Here is an 18,886-nt window from a genome sequence, read left to right on the forward strand (position 1 = left end):
CATGCCGCTCTGAGGCTCTTTACCAAATTTGGTGAAGATCGGCCATTAGGGGGCGCTATAATCAACGTAGACCAGTTTTGGCACTTTTACTCAATGTTAATGGGATATTTGCAATGGAAATGTACCACAGACCTTGCAGCTCACACTTCTCAATATTTACTGATATTTGCCTCTTACCGTTAGGTTTTGGTTTTTACTTCTGCGTGCTCCTTTGGTTTTTTACATTAAACAAACTTCTTAACCCACCTGACAAAGTTTCTACAACCTTCACAGTGGACAAATGCAACTCTTTTCTCTCACTTTTTCAATCCAAAATCTACCATTCATAGGCGGCGATACCGTGCAATTAAACATTGCAGTTGGTGCTAAGTGGAGCACCTGTCATAGTGTGATTGGTTATGTCGGTGGCATTGATGCTTAATTTCCCACGAAGCACCCACGGAGGAAAACATAAATCGGCGCCTATGACGCCATTTGCAACAACTTGACCACCTCCCCTGCTCCTTCAACCACCACACCTGCATCCCCCCTCCACCCTCTCGGTCACCCTCTCATTTCTCTCTGCTGTACCCTGCGGTCAGGGGGGTTAAGAAGTTTGTTTATTGTAGAGAATTCTTAAAGGTAGTCCGTATAAGCATGGAGGTGAACTGTTGACCGCTACGTTTCCAACGGCGACGTAACGCAGACGTCGCGGCTCGCGCCTCTCGATATTTCGCGACGTTTGCCTCCCCGCCGCCCAGCTTCGGGTTCCACTTTCGCACGCTCCCCTGGGCGTCGGGGGGGACTGGCGTGGGTGGCTTGGGCCCCGTCATAACTGCTTGCAGTTCTAGTTACTATTTATTCCAATATCCCAGAATATCTGTTTGAACCGAAGAACATCTTGCTTCTTGGCTGCATGATTACATCCCCAACCGCAGCATTGTCTTTCATATGTTCTAATTACAGAGTATTATGATGCATCACAGTTTCCAGCACATCTACCAACCAAATTCACCCACATCCTATACACAGGCTAAATATTAATGCCTGGTCTTGTTTACCCTTCATAAGCATGCTGTTGGATGATGCTGTGCTGTAATTAATGAGTGAGATGAAATTATGTGTAATTCCAGTTAAAATATTAGATCACAGGCCAACTGTTATCGGGAGTCAGAAACTCATTCGCTCACTCTGCCGACTCACATTTTTCCTGCCTCTCTCTTTCAAGCCTTCTTTATTTTTCTATCCCCTTTTTCATCCTCTTTTTGTTTTTGCTCCCACCCAGTATCTCACATTTCCACCCTCTTTTCTGCACAGCATGGTTTGCTCAGCACGAGTCTAGCTGTAAGCTAATTTGCACAGCCAATCAAATATGAGTGAGTGTGTGTCAGATCTTGAGCTCCATTCCTGCTATGATTGGGCTTTGATGCTCTGTGGTATAGTTTTTAATAGTGATTAGCCATCACTCTGCTTTCTTACCTGCTGCTTCTTTGATGTAAGATGCTCTGAGGTTTCTTCTTAAGTCATCGTCCTTCTTTCTCTCTGTTAGAATTCGCAAATTCTCTCAGAGCGTCTTTCCACAAAGCTTTCATGTTCTGAATTCCTAATAGTTGATTGTGACAGACACTGTTTGCCAAGGTTTTTGCCAGTATGAACTTCAGTTTTTCATCCTCTTTGGTCCCCCAGGATGCAGGAAGTCAACAGATTGGCTTTCTGTTGGGCAGCTGTGGTGTCACATTGGCACTAACCACTGATGCTTGTCAGAAAGGCTTGCCCAAAGCACAAACGGGGGAGGTAGCCACTTTCAAAGGTACAGTTTTATTTTCATTTTGACAGTCTGTTGGTATAGTTACATTCGGTTTGAACTAACTTAATGTCTCCGTCTCTGCAGGCTGGCCGCGGTTGCTGTGGTTTGTGACAGATGGAAAACATGTTGTGAAGCCTCCGAAAGACTGGCATCCTCCAATACGGGAAGCCAGTAATGACATAGCCTACATAGAGGTAAGTGTAGTTTAATTGATGTTACCAATAAAGCACACATTGATTGATAATATTGTTTAGCTACTATTCATTAGGTACTCTTCTTTTTCATATTATAAATGATTGAGAAATAATTTTTTTTAATGGAACTGTTTCAATGTTTCTAACATCCAGTATAAAACCAGCAAGGAGGGCAGCACCATGGGGATCACAGTGTCCCATTCAGCCATGCTGGCTCACTGTCACGCCCTTACACAGGCCTGCGGCTACACTGAAGGTGAGGAGGGCACTATGCATATTTAATTTTGCTCTGTGGAGAAAGGCATCCAGTTGGTGGCGGTAGCATATGCTAAAGAAAGTGATAAAGAGAGGGACTTAACCAGATTTAGTAATGATAAAATGTAGGAATATGCAAACGAAAAGCATAATATTGGGCTTGACCTTTTGGAATTGCTGTGCTGTTTTCTTATTATTTATACTGCAGGTTAGATAATGCAGAGCACATTCATAAATTAAAAAAAACAACCTATTTTATAATTGATATTATAGAATTTCCCCTTCATATTGCTCACAGATCCTATCAGAGTGTAATTACAGTCTAGTTTGATAAATGCAGCTGCTCAGCTGGTTGTGTTTCTTGTAGAATGTAAGGCTGGGCACCTTCTCTCCTTAAGTGTCCCGGTTTTGCCCTAAATAACACCTAACTGCACCAGCAGCCTCGAGAAAACTCTCCAGGTCTGTTTCTGAAACTTAGTTTGGGCGTCACTGAACTAATAATGTTACAGTACTGTTCTCATCATTACAGAGCTTGTTTTTTGTTCAATCAGATGATGTGTGATTGCTCTAGTGAAGAATAGGAATGTCAGATTAAATGTCTCATTTTTTTGATTTGCAGCTGAGACCATAACCAACGTCCTGGACTTCAAGAGAGAAGCAGGATTATGGCATGGTGTTCTTACTGTGAGTGGCATTGAACCGTCTGGCAAAGCTAATAGGAGGGTTATTAGAAATAGAATAGATCCATGCTCAGTTTGCTGATAAAATTGATTCTGAGTCTGATTTATATGACTGACTTCTTTCCTGTGAGGACTTTATCAATATGTAAACGCATTCAAACTAATGAGCTCCTGATGGGCAAAAGCATCTTTTCTCATAATATTCTGTGTCTTCTAACACATACCTAACCCAGCTCTTGTTTCAAACGTGCCGTGGAATTTATATACAGCCCATGTATCACCTGCTTGTCCACGTTTTTTTCCTAAAATGACCCAACAGTAGCAGAGACAATGATTTATTTACACTTTCAGCAGTAAGTGATAAAATCTTGTCATAACTCGCATCTTGTTTACAGTGACATCATGTAGTTAAGATACACAGTAACACTTTACTTGAAGGTATCTACATCAGAGTGACATGACACTGTCATGAACACATGACACTGTCATGACACCCTAACCCTTACCCTAACCCTAACCATAACTTGTCATGACAAAAACCGAATGACTATATACTATAATACTAAAAGAAGCGTTATGTCATAAACGTTTATGACTAGTTTATAATGTTTATGACACGTTCATGACAATGTCATGTCACTCTTATGTAGATACCTTCAAGTAAAGTGTAACCAGATACGGTAACTTCTGACATATTTTGTTGCTCATTCGATGCTCGTTTGTTTTCATGGCAGAGTGTCATGAATCGGATGCACGTGATTAGCATTCCTTACTCCCTGATGAAAGTCAACCCCCTCTCCTGGATACAGAAGGTGCACACATACAAAGGTGAGTGTCAATTGTCACTTTTCTCCGTTACTATGCTTGCTGCATCTCAGCCCTATGAAGAGGGCATTGTATCATACTTACAAAGTGGCACACATACATGCATACAGTACAGGTAAGTACTTAGAAAAATGCTTTGGTAGCTTGCTTGATGGTGAAATGCTAGTTTTTCCCAACATTTTGTTATTGTTTTTAGTGTCTATAAGCCTGAATAAGACCAAGTTTTACTTCCAGAGGGAGGGAGTGTGTTTCTCATAACCATTTTGATTCTCACTGTACATTTGACAGGGGAGGATAGACTAAAGCAATAGTTTGTTGGACTTGATTGATTTCTAGTTCAATTGTATTAGCCTGGTGGAGGTCGAGGACGGGAGGCCTGCTGCCCTGCAAAAATACATCTCCTTTCTGGTCTGAGCTTTGCTTAGTCACCTGTTGGCAACTGAGTCAGACAGTGCTGCTATTTGCTGTCAGATTTTGTTATCTGTGATTGGCTGTCAAGCTGAATGACAGAGGTGTTGATTGGGTGATTCTATTGTGAGCCTGTCTCTTTTGTCTTTGTGTCCCCTTGCACAGCGCGGGTTGCAGTGGTGAAGTCGAGGGACATGCACTGGTCTCTGCTGGCCCAGAGAGACCAGAGAGACGTCAGCCTGAGCTCGCTGCGCATGCTCATCGTAGCCGACGGAGCTAACCCCTGTGAGTCCACCTGCAGATTCTCATTCAATAAAATAACCTTTATAATCACCCTGAAGCCACAAGAGATTATCATTGATTTGTTGTTTGTGTTTGGTTTGACTCGATCTGTATGTGTGTGTGTGTGTGTGTGTGTGTGTGTGTGTGTGTGTGTGTGTGTGTGTGTTATCACAGGGTCAATATCCTCCTGCGACGCCTTCCTTAACGTGTTTCAGGCACGTGGGCTGCGACCTGAGGTGATCTGTCCATGTGCCAGCTCTTCAGAAGCCATGACTGTCGCCATCCGCAGGTGAGCTGCCTTTACTGCACCCTATAGGAACAAAAGCAACCTGTCACCACTTTGCCTTACTGTGCTATTAAATCACACTGCGTTTGCAACATTAGCTGGATTCTGCAGCAAGAGGAGGGAGATTTGTGCTTCTTTAACACGGAGAGGAAATATAGGATGTCTCAGCTTGTTGCTGATCACGGGGCTTAGTCATGGAGAAGGATTAGGGTGACAGACAGACTAAAAACACATGGCTAGACTTATATAAATAAATACGTGAAAGTCTAAAAATGTAATGGATCCAGAGTCTTCACATGGTCGTCAATATTCCATCAAAACCATATGCTTTCTTTTTTAAGGTGTCAGTACTGCTGCAATAAAGATGTACTAAGGCAATGGATGGCTCAGTCTTCTATTTAAAAAAAAACTGTATTTGATGAACAAAGATAGAACTGGAATCATTTGTTTGATTTTTCTTTGCCATAAAAGGCAAGGGAAATGAAGAGGAATGAGTGCCAGATGTATTGAACTGCAAGTCTTTCCATGTGTGTCGCTGTGTTCACTAATAACGAGTGTAATTACAATAATGTCTATGTCCTGCAGACCTCCAGAATTGGGTGTTCCTCCTCCTGGGAAGGCGGTGCTGTCTATGGGTGGGCTGAGCCACAGCGTGATCCGTGTGGACACAGAGGAGAAACTCTCCGTCCTCACAGTGCAGGATGTGGGACAGGTCATGCCTGGAGGTACAGTACCCTGCGCTGCTTATTAATATTTTTGCTGCCGTTAATGAGTAAAATGCTGAAGATGACTTTTTTTTTTATAATGACACCACCATGTGTCTCCAGAGAATGGAGGTGATCAGATAAGATTTTGTAGGATATAAATGGAAAGAAAAACTACCTTTAAAAATGTATCAATAATGCTTTTACTATCTTATTTAATGGCATCATAAGCATCTGTTGATGTGTATGTGCTGATTTTGAGTTGTGAAGGTATTTATGACAAAACATCAGGCAGCTCAAAGGCCTCTTCATATAACATTTGTTAATAACAAAACACCTTGCTGACAATTATAAAAATGTAATTTTGCTGAAATAAACTTGAACTAATAATGAACATTTCCTTATTGAAAATGTTTAACTTTTTCTTCAGAAGTTAAGAAATAAATAATTCAACAGAAATCTATGGACCAATTTTGACATCTACTTTAAATGATATTTTATTATGACCCACCCCGCTGTCATCATTATGTATCTCCAGCTCTGGTTTGTGTGGTGCGGGTGGAGGGGACACCCTATCTCTGTCAGACAGACGAGGTTGGAGAGATCTGCGTCAACTCAGGTAGCACGGGTGTAGCTTACTACGGCCTCCCGGGCATGACCAAGAACATCTTCGAGGTTAGTGACTTATTTCTGGAACTGTTTCAATGAATCCAGAGTGCAAATGCTTACGTGTACTTTCTCACGTATGAGTTATTTCAAGAAGAGGCATTGGACATTTGTACTTCATCCACAAATGTGTGTTTTTAACAGTGTTGTTTCTACTTGCAGACCATTCCAGTAACATCATCTGGGATTCCCGTCAGCGACAGACCATTTACCAGGACCTCACTGCTGGGCTTTGTGGGGCCCGTAAGTTCCACCTCATTAATAGGAAGTTTTTTACCCTCACTTCACTTTGACGTCTTATAGCATTAAGATAGCCCTGTTTCAAACATGGTTGTGATATGTTGTAGTTTTAGCAGCACGTGCTACCTTAGGACATATCTGCTTAAACCTCAAATATACTTCAATTGTCTTAAATCATCAATCTGTGACATTCAGTGTCATATCTTTTTTATATTTTCTCAGCGTGCCCCTGTCCCAGGTACAGAGTTAGTTTAATCAAATCACAAACACTAACCTTTAGGAGTATCTAGCCATGCAAATAGTTTAAGTTGTATGTTTGAGATATACAGTGTGCATCTGAGGCTTTTGCTGGGACCTCAATAAAAAGGAGGAAAATGGAAGTTAATTTCAGCTAGAAAATAATTTCAACAAAGAAATTCAACTTCAGTGTCTTTCCAGAAACAACATCCCAGTTACTCTGGATAATTCACAGACCTCTCTGTTCTCCAGTAGTGTAGTTCCAATGAAAAATTTCCACTGTGAGGGCTGATTACTTAGAAACCTTAAGTTGTTTGTTTAGACGAACAGCTGTCATTGTTTTTTACACTTTTATCAGCAAGGAGAGAATCATATTTTATACAGCTGATTATTATTAGTATTAGATTGGGGTAAATGTCAAGATCTACCCATCTAACAGTAGTGTATGTGCTTTGTGTTTCCCACCAGGACAGCCTTGTGTTTGTTGTGGGGAAGATGGATGGGCTGATGGTGGTCAGTGGGCGGAGACACAATGCAGATGATGTGGTTGCCACAGCACTGGCAGTGGAGCCCATGAAGTTTGTGTACAGGGGGAGGTAAAAGAAAAACTCTGCACTGCTCTACATATCTCTCATATAGAGAGTATGTCTAATCTGCACTGGATTCTAACTCTCCACTGACAGTTTTATTGGATGAGTACAATCCAGCTGTAACAGTGTTTTTTTATGTTGTGTGTTCCAGGATAGCAGTGTTTTCTTTGTCTGTGCTGCATGACGAGAGGATCGTTGTTGTGGCAGAGCAGAGGCCAGACGCCTCCGAGGAAGACAGCTTCCAGTGGATGAGCCGCGTCCTTCAGGTGCTCACTGTGTTCTTTTTCACATCTTATCACCTAGTCACAGCTAACTATAGATAGACAGGAAAGGAAAAACATAGATGGAAAAGAAAGAGAGGAAAAAAGTGTGTGTATGTATGTATGCATCTGTGCCTGTGTATGCATGGGTATATGTGAGCTGTAGGTAGGTATATATATGGTGTACGTGTATGTAAAGAAGAATTGTGTTGAATTGTTTTGTATTTAACTAAAGGATAAAAATAGAGAAAGGGGGTGGGACTAGAAAAGTTTGTTTATGAACTTCTTCCCACTCCTTTTTGAACATGGGAATTTCTTACTTGTTAGATTGTGCTGAGAAGTACATGTCCTTATTTATCTGTCATTTTGATTTTATATATGTATGTATGTATATACTGTATATGTATATATATATATATATATATATATATATATATATATATATTTATTATTATTTTTTTTTTTTACATGTTAAAATAAATAAAAAATAAAAAATAAAAAAAGACTATACCAGTGGGTCTGCATGTTTTATTTTAGTAAGTGCAAATTGGGTATACTTAGTTAATAATACTCCTTGCTTACTGTTTTCTACAGTATGCCATAAGGGTTTAGATTGATTTTCCACTTTGAAGGAGATCATTATTGGTTATCATGTCAGTTCCATATAAAAACCAATTTGCAGAACCTTTAAACTTCCTTTAAATAATTAATACAGTAACTCTTTTTTTTTAAATCTTGGATGTTAAAGATTCCTTGAATGCATTAAGAATACACAACCACTGTTATGGTCCCTTTAAGCCCCAGTCACAGCTGAAGAAATCTATTTAGAAGTCTATTTTTCCTTGATTTGATTTATTTTCTAATCGACATGTGCATATAAACAAGATTAATATTAAAACAAGAATAACTGCCAGTGAAAACATCCCTTATGGTGTTTAGTGAAACTAAAACTGGACTGTGAAAAACACAAAGCTCCAGTTTTGTTTTGTTTTTATGATAACATTGAAACACTTTCCTCTGATTTACTTGACAGTTTGGTGATCTCCAGTTCTCTGTTTTTGCATGTGTTACTTGTCTGTTTCCAGGCCATAGACAGCATCCACCAGGTTGGGGTGTACTGCCTGGCTCTGGTGCCTGCCAACACACTTCCCAAGGCTCCCCTGGGCGGCATTCATATATCTGAGACCAAACAGCGCTTCCTGGAGGGCGCCTTGCACCCCTGCAACGTCCTCATGTGCCCTCACACATGTGTCACCAACCTGCCCAAGCCAAGACAAAAACAGCCAGGTAGACCAACAGATGTCCATACATGGATCTGGTTTAAAAACAAACTTAGCATGAAGACTCGTTTACGTAGTTTTTTTCCATTTCTTTTATTGCGGTGTTTATATTTATGTTGATATGAATGTAAGACCTAACTTCACTGAATGTGGTTGTGCTGGACAGAGGTCGGTCCTGCTTCTATGATAGTGGGCAACCTGGTGGCTGGCAAGAGGATAGCACAGGCCTGTGGGAGAGACGTGGCACAGCTAGAGGACAATGACCAGGCACGTAAGGTAGATAGTCTTCTTCATTTCACCCACTCATCACCTGCACACATACGCTGCAGACACAGGTAAGGATCTCTACTGGAGGGAGTGGAATCTGAAATACATACAGCTGACGGAGATGATGGACATGGTTTTGACTCCCTGCTGTCTGAGCTGTCTGTATTAACACAGGTGTTGTGTAATTCAGATTCAGCTTCCATCATGTATTGCATCCATCACTCTTAAGTTTCACATATATTATACCCTACCACCTTGTGCCACCATGCTCCATTAATTCTTCATTGTTTGTGTAGCGATTCATCACTGTCTCAGTTTGTCTTTTTTGTGTGTTACTCTCATGTCTCTGTAGTTAAACGTGTGTGTGTCTCTCTCCCCTATAGTTCTTGTACATACAGGATGTGCTGCAATGGAGAGCTCAGGCCACTCCAGACCACCCTCTGTTCCTTGTTCTCAATGCTAAGGTATTGCCTTTTCGTCACAGTATATAGAATTTAGTTTTGCCATGGCAATATTTATTCATATGTAGTTAATTTCCTGTAAATTCAGTTGAGAAACTGTTTATAGATCCAACAATTAGATTATTCTGCCTGTATTGGCTAATTCAGTTAATTTAATAACTGATAAATTATGGTACTTCCTGCATTGATGCAACAAAAAAAAGTATTGGTTTGCATTATGGGCCTAATACAACAGGAGATATTAAAATGAAAGCTTGATAGAAATCTCTACCGGTTGATGAATCATAAGGACGATGAAGCCTGGCCATTTTCTTGACCTTACAACTTTGATACATGTTAAATAAAGTGTAGCATAGCGTTGTAAATGAATATAACTTGTGTTCTTATCTTTTGCTTCTCAGGGCACGGTGGCTAGTACAGCCTCCTGTCTGCAGCTGCACAAACGGGCAGAGCGGGTGGCTACAGCACTGATGGGTCGCCTCAACACTGGAGACCACGTGGCACTCGTCTACCCACCAGGTAAGAGGTGCTACCGTGCTACTTGCCCTTTCAGATCTGTTCTTTAGTGTCACAGCTGGTTCTTCACTATCTCTGTCTTCACTTTTTTAAGTCTGTCTGTTAATCATAATCACACACCACAAGAGACTCAATAAAGTTCTTAATATTATTGAGTATAAACATTTATGTGCAGGAATCGACCTGATTGCTACCTTCTACGGCTGCCTGTATGCTGGCTGTGTGCCAGTCACTGTCAGACCCCCGCATCCCCAGAACCTGGCGACCACCCTGCCCACCGTTAAGATGATTGTTGAGGTAACAGACTCCGCTGACCTGCATCAAAATGCTAATTTAATCCCTCTCTGCACAATTATTACAATCATTAAACCTGGTGAATGTATGTTTTTTTTATATACATAAACTAAATGATATACAAAGTCAGCTCTGCTCTGTGCAGGGGTGCAAATTGTGTGAATAATTAATGTAATATATATGTAGTAATACTGTAGTATCTGTGTGTTAAAGGTCAGTAAGTCGGTGTGTATCCTGACCACTCAAGCAATAATGAAGCTCCTGAAATCCAAAGAGGCTGCTGCTGCTGTGGACACCAAGAGCTGGCCCATGGTGCTGGACACAGGTGAATTATACACACATACCCAACACACTTTATGTTCTCATGTTGCCATCAAAGAATATATCGTTTTAAAGTAAAAGGACATGGTCTGGGATTTCTATACCTGCTTTAAAAACTATTGTACTATTCCTCCTCTCCCTCTGTTCATCCTCCAGATGACCTCCCCAGGAAGAAGAGTCCCCAGATGTACAAGCCCCCGACCCCAGAGATGTTAGCTTACCTGGACTTCAGCGTGTCCACAACAGGCATCTTAGCAGGAGTCAAAGTATGTTGAATGTTGACTCACATGATCCGTCTGGGTTCTTAATTAGGGCTTGGCTGTCATGTCAGGATGCTACCAGTCTTTCAGATAGAGATCATAATTAAGAAAAACGACATGGTTGCTGTCATTCCAAGCTAACTAATATCTGGTAAACGTCAGCACATTTAAGTCCGCTGTAGTTTATCCAAAGAGTGGTTTGTTTTACTGGCTAACAGTACAATTTCATTCTGAGCAAGCAACCATCCACACACTGCCGAGGTGTCTGTCAGTGAAATAATGGATCCCTAAAAGCTCAAGGAGTTGTTATTAAGTTTAATGTTACACTAGGATCCAATTTTGATACATCATTCTTGTCTCCGTGTGTACCATCATCTCCTCTAGATGTCTCACGCTGCCACCAGTGCCTTGTGTCGCTCCATCAAACTGCAGTGTGAGCTCTACCCTTCCCGGCAGATCGCCATCTGTCTTGACCCCTACTGCGGCCTGGGCTTCGCTCTCTGGTGCCTGTGCAGGTAAACCAGCAGCTCTGAACAAATGAATGACAGTGAATGAAATAATTTTCAGTGTTAAAGTGCCTGTGCTAGTAGAATAAACATTCAGTTATTTTCTGGTGGAGCCTTATTTCTGGCATGTATGTTTCTGGTTGCAGTGTGTACTCAGGCCACCAGTCGATCCTGGTTCCCCCTCTGGAGCTGGAGAGCAACGCGTCTCTGTGGCTTGCGGCAGTCAGCCAGTACAAAGTGCGCGTCACCTTCTGCTCGTATTCAGTCATGGAGATGTGCACCAAGGGCTTGGGTTCACAGACCGAGGCACTGCGGGTCAGTTTGTGTCTTCAGGTGTTGAGTGGTGTCACTGGGGAAGCGACAAACTGCAGCTTTTTCTTCCACTAAATTTAAGGGTTTTCTTCAATTACTCCTTTTCCCTGTGGTGCTGCTGCTACGGCGCTGTGATTATTGAGACAAAGTCAGGGTCCTCAGGGGTGAGCCACTTCACTCTGTATCTGCGTGCTGATTGCTGTCAGTCAGCAGCACTTGAGACTGGGATTTTTTTTTTTACAAATCATATCTGTGGTTTAATGAGTAGAATCTATATAATAAAACAGTTCTATTAATATGAAAATACAACCATTACATTTATCTTGTCTGCTCCTAGTTCACTTGCAGCCACAGTCGTCTTTGCAAATTGAGAAAGAATGTTACGTTATTACTTTCACTGCAGTGTTTTCACACAATTTCCACTTAATTTATTTTATATTATTTATATTATTATTATTATTATATTATTTATTTTTACTGATCCAACTCTTCTTTTTTTATCTCCAGTTGCGAAATGTGAACCTGTCTTGCGTGCGTACGTGCATGGTGGTAGCAGAGGAGAGGCCCCGCATAGCACTCACTCAGTCCTTCTCAAAGATCTTTAAGGACTTGGGGCTTTCATCTCGCGCCGTCAGCACCACCTTCGGCTGTAGGGTGAATGTGGCGATATGTTTGCAGGTAAGCAGGAGGAGGGTTGGAGAGGGCCAGATTTCATGGTGGTCAATGTTTTAGGGGCAAAACTAGCAGTGGCTCTATGCAACAATTCAAATAAACATCCGTGCAACATTGGCAGAACTTTAAAAGACTGAATGTTGATGATGATGCAAGTGGCTTACTATAAAATAGAAAACTTTTATTTTTTTTACCAACTAATTTGAGGTGAAGGGAAATGTATAATGCTTTATATTTTATATATATAAATATATATACGCTTTTTGAATAATGGGAAAAACACCTTTCACTAAGTTCCCTTCTCAGTCTGACTGTTCATAATTTTTTCTTTTCTCCTGTGGCCCTTCGATTTTTTTTGTTTGGTTTCTCCCTATCCCGGGTGTTTTTGTGTGTGTGTGTGTGTGTGTGTGTGTGTGTGTGTGTGTGTGTGTGTGTGTGTGTGTGTGTGTGTGTGTGTGCGTGTATCCACGTATAAAATACATATATATCTTTATTTATCTGTCCTGCCCTGTCCCGTCAGCCCAACAGGTTAGGGAAACTGGCTGAGCAGGTAACTGTAGGATAAAAGTTGTTGTTTGCTCATTGGGCTGCCGCTGGGTCTGTGTGTGTGTGTGTGTGTGTGTGTGTGTGTGCGTGTGTGTTTGTGCGTGTGCGTGTGTGTGTGTGTGTGTGTGTGTGTGTGTGTGTGTGCGCGCACACGCGTGCTCACACGCACCTGTGTCTGTGTGTTCATGTGCAGGTTTGTTTATCTTGCATGATTTCTGAATGTGCTTAACCTTAATTCACTGATTTTATTTTCTCCTAGTTTTCTTTTTCTCTGACAAGCTTCAGCTTTACTTTACCGCTATTCATTTTCTCTCAACCATTGCTTAATGATAGGGTATATGTGATGTGCTACTACATTAAACCATGAGCTAGCAGCATGAACTCTGCCGTGATTAAGTTAATTTGGGAATGCCATATCAAACCTTATGATCATTATTCCACAATGTGTTTTTGTTTTGTTTTTTACCAGTGAAAAGACGGTTAATCGTTTTTGACAATCCCAATAGTTCAACATTTTACCACACTTAGTGTTTGTGTAGTGGATAGAATGATTATTTACTTATTTATATAATGAATATTCTGCTGTTCTGTTGCCTTTTCTTTCACACTAGTAGCCATTTATGAGAGAAGTTATTTTATCCCTTTATTTGTTTTCCCCTTTAAATTGCTGATATTTCACTTTGGAATGAAACTCCTCATTAACAAATACTACACACAGTTTTTACTTTTCAGTTGTATTGGAGTCTGATCATGTTGACCAGGGTCATAAAAGGAAGGAATGCTTGATTGATGCATTTTTAATCTAGGCTAAGGCCTATCAGACTGCTGTCTTTGGATTTATGGCAAAGACTAATCTCTGGATTGAGTCTCATTGATGTTCAGCCCGCTCTGTGTTTGGCTTTGACCTCACAGACGACCGTACAGCGAAACGATGCTAGCTTGTGCTCTGGCTACACACTGGCAAAGGAGTGATGGAAACCATAATGCATTGTGACTCGACTTACAGCAGTAATGATGACAAATCCCAAAGCAGAAGGAATCAATATGTGACAACCAGAATCAGAACTTGAGAAATAGCTCAATTAGAATTCAGGTACATTGCAGACCCATAGACATTTAATCAAAACAAATGGTGCTCATTTAGTGCGCATTTTCTGACATTGTGTGCCTTTTTGTCACATAAGATAAACATTTGGAAGGAAATAAACTACAGTTCATTTACATTTTTTTGTTGGCCTCTAATAACTGGCACTGTAGCTTTTCCCAACCATGCTACACGTGTATGAAAACAAACTGACAGCATTAGAGCAGGTGAATTTAACTGTGTGAGTACAGTGTCTGTAGCTACATGGTTGTTTTGCCAAAGTCCTAACAATTGTAGCCTGGCTGGTTGGCTTCTGGCTGCCCCCCCCCCTGCTTTGTCAACAGTTGTATCATAAGCAGCTTCCACCTCCACTCAGGCAACATGCAGCATTAATGTCAGGGCTGTAACAGTTACATGATCCACTCATGTCCCACTCTGCTTGTTTTTTCTCCAGGGCACAGCCGGACCAGACCCTACTACTGTTTATGTGGACATGAGAGCTCTACGGCATGATAGGTAGGGGGCGCCACTGCAGCTAACTGGACTGACCACGGACAACAAGAGTTTCCTTTGAGTGTTCAGACAATTTGATGCATTTTGTAAATATAATGTGTCATTGTGATTTTCTTCTTTCAGTTCAGTCTTCTTGAACTTTGAATAAATAACCACTAAATAGATTTGTAGGAACCAGACACTGAGGTGCAGACGAACAAAACTCTATTTCTTAAGTACAAAGTGTTTTAATCTTCGTATTTAGCATAATACAGATCAGATGCAGACACATAATTAATTAATTCTACACAATTTGTTTTAACCTTTCATGCTATGCTCCTCCTAGTCAGATGGGATGTTCCTGATTGGTCCAGTAATCAAATCACGGAAAGTGTCTGGTTGGCTTTGAATAATTAACACACAGTTATGAATAACTCAGTTTTCTTCAACAAATGCTAGTACATCATTTTCTAGCATATGAATACATCAAATCTTAAAAATGAACCGTTTTGACTGTTTTTCACATTCATTTTTCTACATGTTGACAAATTGAATAAAAATTGAGATATAAAATCACTTTGCCCTTTTATTTCTTTAGGGTTCGCCTGGTAGAGAGAGGGTCGCCACACAGCTTGCCACTGATGGAGTCTGGGAAGGTATGTCATCACGTTAAACACTACAAACAACTGGGACCCTACACTGCAAAAAGGTTGCTCCTTTTCTAAAGCTTTGGAATATCAATATGGGTCTGTGTGCTGTTTGTAGATCCTTCCAGGAGTGAAGGTGATCATTGCCAACACAGAAACTAAAGGACCCTTGGGAGACTCCCATCTAGGAGAGGTAAGTCCCAGCGTCATCTTTGTTTTTCACTTGTTTCACCCTCACCTGTTCCACCTGGTTTTGACCTACAATCAGTGCACTAACATGCACTTATGTTATAAAGTTACAGTCGGCATTCTGCAGTTAAGTGATCTCTTAAACCTCATACAAACAAAACAACTTATTTCTGTAATCCGAGTAAGAGATTTAGAACAACCTGCTAGATTTCTCAGGGAGAGAGATTACACAAAGCAGAAAAGGAACACAAACAACAGTTGCAATCATTTGTATTTGTAATTGTATTGCCAATGAAGACCAGTCAATAAATGTATTATTTTTTTATATAAATGTTGGACAATGACACACTAGATCCATAACTTGATAGAGCGCCAGATGTGTGTGATCATTTGTGCAACTGTCATTTCTCTGTATGTAATAGGTCTGGGTGAGCAGTCCTCACAATGCCACAGGCTACTACACAGTTTACGGTGAGGAGGCGCTGCATGCTGACCACTTCAACACCAAGCTCAGCTTCGGCGACACCCAAACTGTCTGGGCGAGGACGGGCTACCTGGGCTTCCTGCGGCGCACAGACCTGACTGATGCCAGTGGAGGTGAGAATCACAAGTGCTCGCTCTAACTCACAGTTAGTACATTGCTTTTAGTGTAAGCTGGACTCGTATTTAGATTTTTTTTCACCACAGAAAACTAAAGATATTTTCTACCCCCTGCTTTTCTCTCCAACATCACCTCAAAACTATATCAGAGCGCCATGACGCCCTCTATGTAGTGGGCTCCCTTGATGAGACTCTGGAGCTGAGGGGAATGAGGTATCACCCAATTGACATCGAGACCTCTGTTATCCGTTCTCACAAGAGCATAGCTGAATGGTGAGAAATTTACATCAGTTATTAGATCACTACTTTATTACTATTTAGTTTGAATGATCCATTATGTAGTCACGTTTACCCATGTTATATTCAAAATAAAGTTTAGCAACATAAATTCTGACTTCTAACTTCTCTCATGCCCTTTTTTGCTTTTCCCCTTCTACTGTCTTTCCCTTATGCTCATCTCCTTTCCTCCTCCTTTCATCTTTTCTTTGTATTTGTCTCCCCTTTCTTTTTTCCTTCCCTCCATGCGTTCACCACTCCCTCCTCCCTCCTTCCAGTGCGGTGTTCACTTGGACCAACCTGCTGGTGGTGGTTGTGGAGCTGGAGGGCTCGGAGCAGGAAGCCCTGGACCTGGTGGCCCTGGTCACCAACGTGGTGCTGGAGGAGCACTACCTCATCGTAGGGGTGGTGGTGGTGGTCGACCCCGGCGTCATCCCCATCAACTCCAGAGGGGAGAAGCAACGCATGCACCTCAGAGACGGATTCCTGGCCGACCAGCTGGACCCCATATATGTGGCTTACAACATGTGAGCGCTCCCCTCCACATGGTTTATCACACAACAGGGGGCAGCAGGACAGTCAATGTGAGGCTCATAATTGTAGCAGGCCCGGGGTCAGTGTTGCTTCCGTTGAAATAAAGCGAACTCTTCTTTCAGCTCACAGAGGGGAAATATGAAAGAAACATGGATGCAAAATTTCACAGCAAAATGGAGAGAAAATTCCAAGAGAAATCAAATCGACACAAACCTCATGTCTGTTTCTCCCTGGGATATCTTGCCTCAACAAATAATCTTTTAAAGGTGTTTTGGTTTTTTTGAAGAGAATTTTTAATGTATGATAGAGCGTCTGACTACTTAAACCCAGGACACCCAATAGCAGTACAGCAGGTGGTTAAGGTAAAATACTACACTGTGCCATTAACATAATTTACTTTGTCAATCTCCAATATCATGAATGTTAGTTGTGTTTGCCATACACTTGTGCCATAGAACAGGACTGACGCCAGTACCCCAACCCTGGTTCAAACTAGCTCTAATATGTTTTGTGTTCACAGAGCCTCCTGTGCAGTTGCAGATCTGACCAGCTTTTCATAAAAAAATTGTCTATCCCACCTACATTTTCACTACATCTGTAGGAGCAGCTCTCCTGATAAGACTGCACCATAATGTGAACACTGATTTTCGTGTTCCAACTCAGTTCAGATCAGGTTATTGCATCAACAAAGAAGCACACAGCAGTGGTGTCGGAGGGGCAGTTAGTGTTATTCGTTGCTCATTCCAGCAGTAGTCCTTTTAGTTTGTGGTGTCAGTAACAGAACGCGTAGAAAATAGAAATAGATTTTGTGTGACTCAATCTCATTCTTTTCTAAATCTAAAATGTGTAATATAGTTATTTTATCTGAACAAAATGCAATATGAGTGACGTGAAAGCTGTTGCTTTGAATGACTGCAGAAAGTAAGTGCCGATCATTCGAAGTCATGAGATGGCGAGGAATATAATGGTTGCTTACTATTGGCAACGTGCCAAATAATGATATGAATTAAGCCTTAAGTGTTTGCCTGTTCCTATCCCAGCTCTTGTTTAACTCAATTTTGTGACGTTTATCAGCTGTTGGATAGGGAGGGAATATGCAGAGGGAGGTTAGGTATGGTTAATCCTGCTCTTATTGCACCCAATCTTTCATCTTTTTGGCTAAGATGAATATACTTGATCATAACATCAGCCATTACAAACACACTCTTACTCCAATAACATTTTATTGTCTGTCCCTATTGTCAGTTGTGTTGAATGTGTGTTTTAAAGCAAAAGACTGGAAGAAATTGCAGTTGGTATGGTTTTGATGCAGAATGTCATAGCCTTGTTTTGAGTGCCATAAGGTTGAATGCGAGTTGAACAATGTTGTGAGTTGCATGTACTGTATGAAGGCAAGTGTCTAATATGCTCGTAACACCTTGACCTCCCACCTTATTACATTGACTTTGTAAAGATGCACTTCACTGTATGTTGCTTCTTTTTTCTATGTGTGCATCCCTTCAGAAACAGGCTCCAGCCTGCTGTAAGTATGTACAGGTTTGGTGTAAATTATTAATAGGTAGAGGAGACGAAATGAAGCATAACACAAAGACTGAATCTGGTATATATGTGAACTTCTCCCCCACAAACAAAGATTATTTGAAATATATTCTCATGTGTGGACATTGGGAAGAGACATGAAAAGCCTTCTAAACGTTTTATAATATGAAAGAATAGTGGGAACTGGCCACTTCCAGGATGAGACGAAGCACACTCCGAGCACATGGAGAAGACGGTTATGTTCTGGTGACAGCTGAGATCCTCCAGAGCAAACTTTTGTTGTTAACATAATGGAAAAATACATTTGTCTGATATATGGTTAGTTGTCATTATTTTCATAACATGATTTCTTAATGAATAAAAAAGTGCTTTTAACTTGAAATGTTTGTCTTCACTGGCAAAGTGAACATTCAGGTGTCCTGTCCAATAACAATATTCAAAGTCCGGGGCGCCCTGGTAGTTCACCTGGTAGAGCGTGCGCCCCATGTACCAAGGTTCAGTCCTTACAGCAGCGGCCCAGGGTTTGATTCCGACCTGCGGCCCTTTGCTGCATGGCTTAGCCCTCTCTCTCTCTCCCCTTTCCTGTATACAGCTGTCCTATCGATTAAAGGCCAAAATGGCCAAAAAATTATCTTTAAAAAAAAAAATTATATTCAAAGTTTGTGGGGTCCATTATC

General features: G+C 41.2%; 1 protein-coding gene across 12 annotated transcripts in view; it reads left to right on the forward strand.

The window, feature by feature from the left end:
• Nucleotides 1-18,591, forward strand: part of dip2a (disco-interacting protein 2 homolog A) — an 85,518-nt gene extending 66,927 nt beyond the window's left edge. For 6 of the 12 annotated variants that reach the window (XM_031299752.2, XM_031299801.2, XM_031299775.2 and 3 more), the window contains 29 exons: nt 1,666-1,789; nt 1,871-1,980; nt 2,134-2,236; nt 2,855-2,919; nt 3,650-3,743; nt 4,314-4,433; nt 4,605-4,719; nt 5,302-5,441; nt 5,959-6,095; nt 6,249-6,329; nt 7,032-7,159; nt 7,305-7,419; nt 8,499-8,700; nt 8,860-8,969; nt 9,344-9,424; nt 9,823-9,940; nt 10,113-10,234; nt 10,445-10,556; nt 10,709-10,818; nt 11,197-11,327; nt 11,465-11,633; nt 12,138-12,308; nt 12,823-12,852; nt 14,387-14,448; nt 15,023-15,080; nt 15,190-15,264; nt 15,683-15,857; nt 16,010-16,133; nt 16,415-18,591. In XM_031299752.2, coding sequence (XP_031155612.1) covers nt 1,666-1,789; nt 1,871-1,980; nt 2,134-2,236; nt 2,855-2,919; nt 3,650-3,743; nt 4,314-4,433; nt 4,605-4,719; nt 5,302-5,441; nt 5,959-6,095; nt 6,249-6,329; nt 7,032-7,159; nt 7,305-7,419; nt 8,499-8,700; nt 8,860-8,969; nt 9,344-9,424; nt 9,823-9,940; nt 10,113-10,234; nt 10,445-10,556; nt 10,709-10,818; nt 11,197-11,327; nt 11,465-11,633; nt 12,138-12,308; nt 12,823-12,852; nt 14,387-14,448; nt 15,023-15,080; nt 15,190-15,264; nt 15,683-15,857; nt 16,010-16,133; nt 16,415-16,667 — 3,435 coding nt within the window. In that variant the 3' untranslated portion in view covers nt 16,668-18,591. Of the gene's footprint in view, nt 1-1,665; nt 1,790-1,870; nt 1,981-2,133; nt 2,237-2,854; nt 2,920-3,649; nt 3,744-4,313; nt 4,434-4,604; nt 4,720-5,301; nt 5,442-5,958; nt 6,096-6,248; nt 6,330-7,031; nt 7,164-7,304; nt 7,420-8,498; nt 8,701-8,859; nt 8,970-9,343; nt 9,425-9,822; nt 9,941-10,112; nt 10,235-10,444; nt 10,557-10,708; nt 10,819-11,196; nt 11,328-11,464; nt 11,634-12,137; nt 12,309-12,822; nt 12,853-14,386; nt 14,449-15,022; nt 15,081-15,189; nt 15,265-15,682; nt 15,858-16,009; nt 16,134-16,414 lie in introns of those variants that run through there. The other 6 variants (XM_031299767.2, XM_031299782.2, XM_031299773.2 and 3 more) reach the window with 4 other exon arrangements.
• Nucleotides 18,592-18,886: the final 295 nt, after the last annotated feature.

Source organism: Sander lucioperca, chromosome 8 (genome assembly GCF_008315115.2).
Source record: "Sander lucioperca isolate FBNREF2018 chromosome 8, SLUC_FBN_1.2, whole genome shotgun sequence".
NCBI classification, from domain to species: domain Eukaryota; kingdom Metazoa; phylum Chordata; class Actinopteri; order Perciformes; family Percidae; genus Sander; species Sander lucioperca.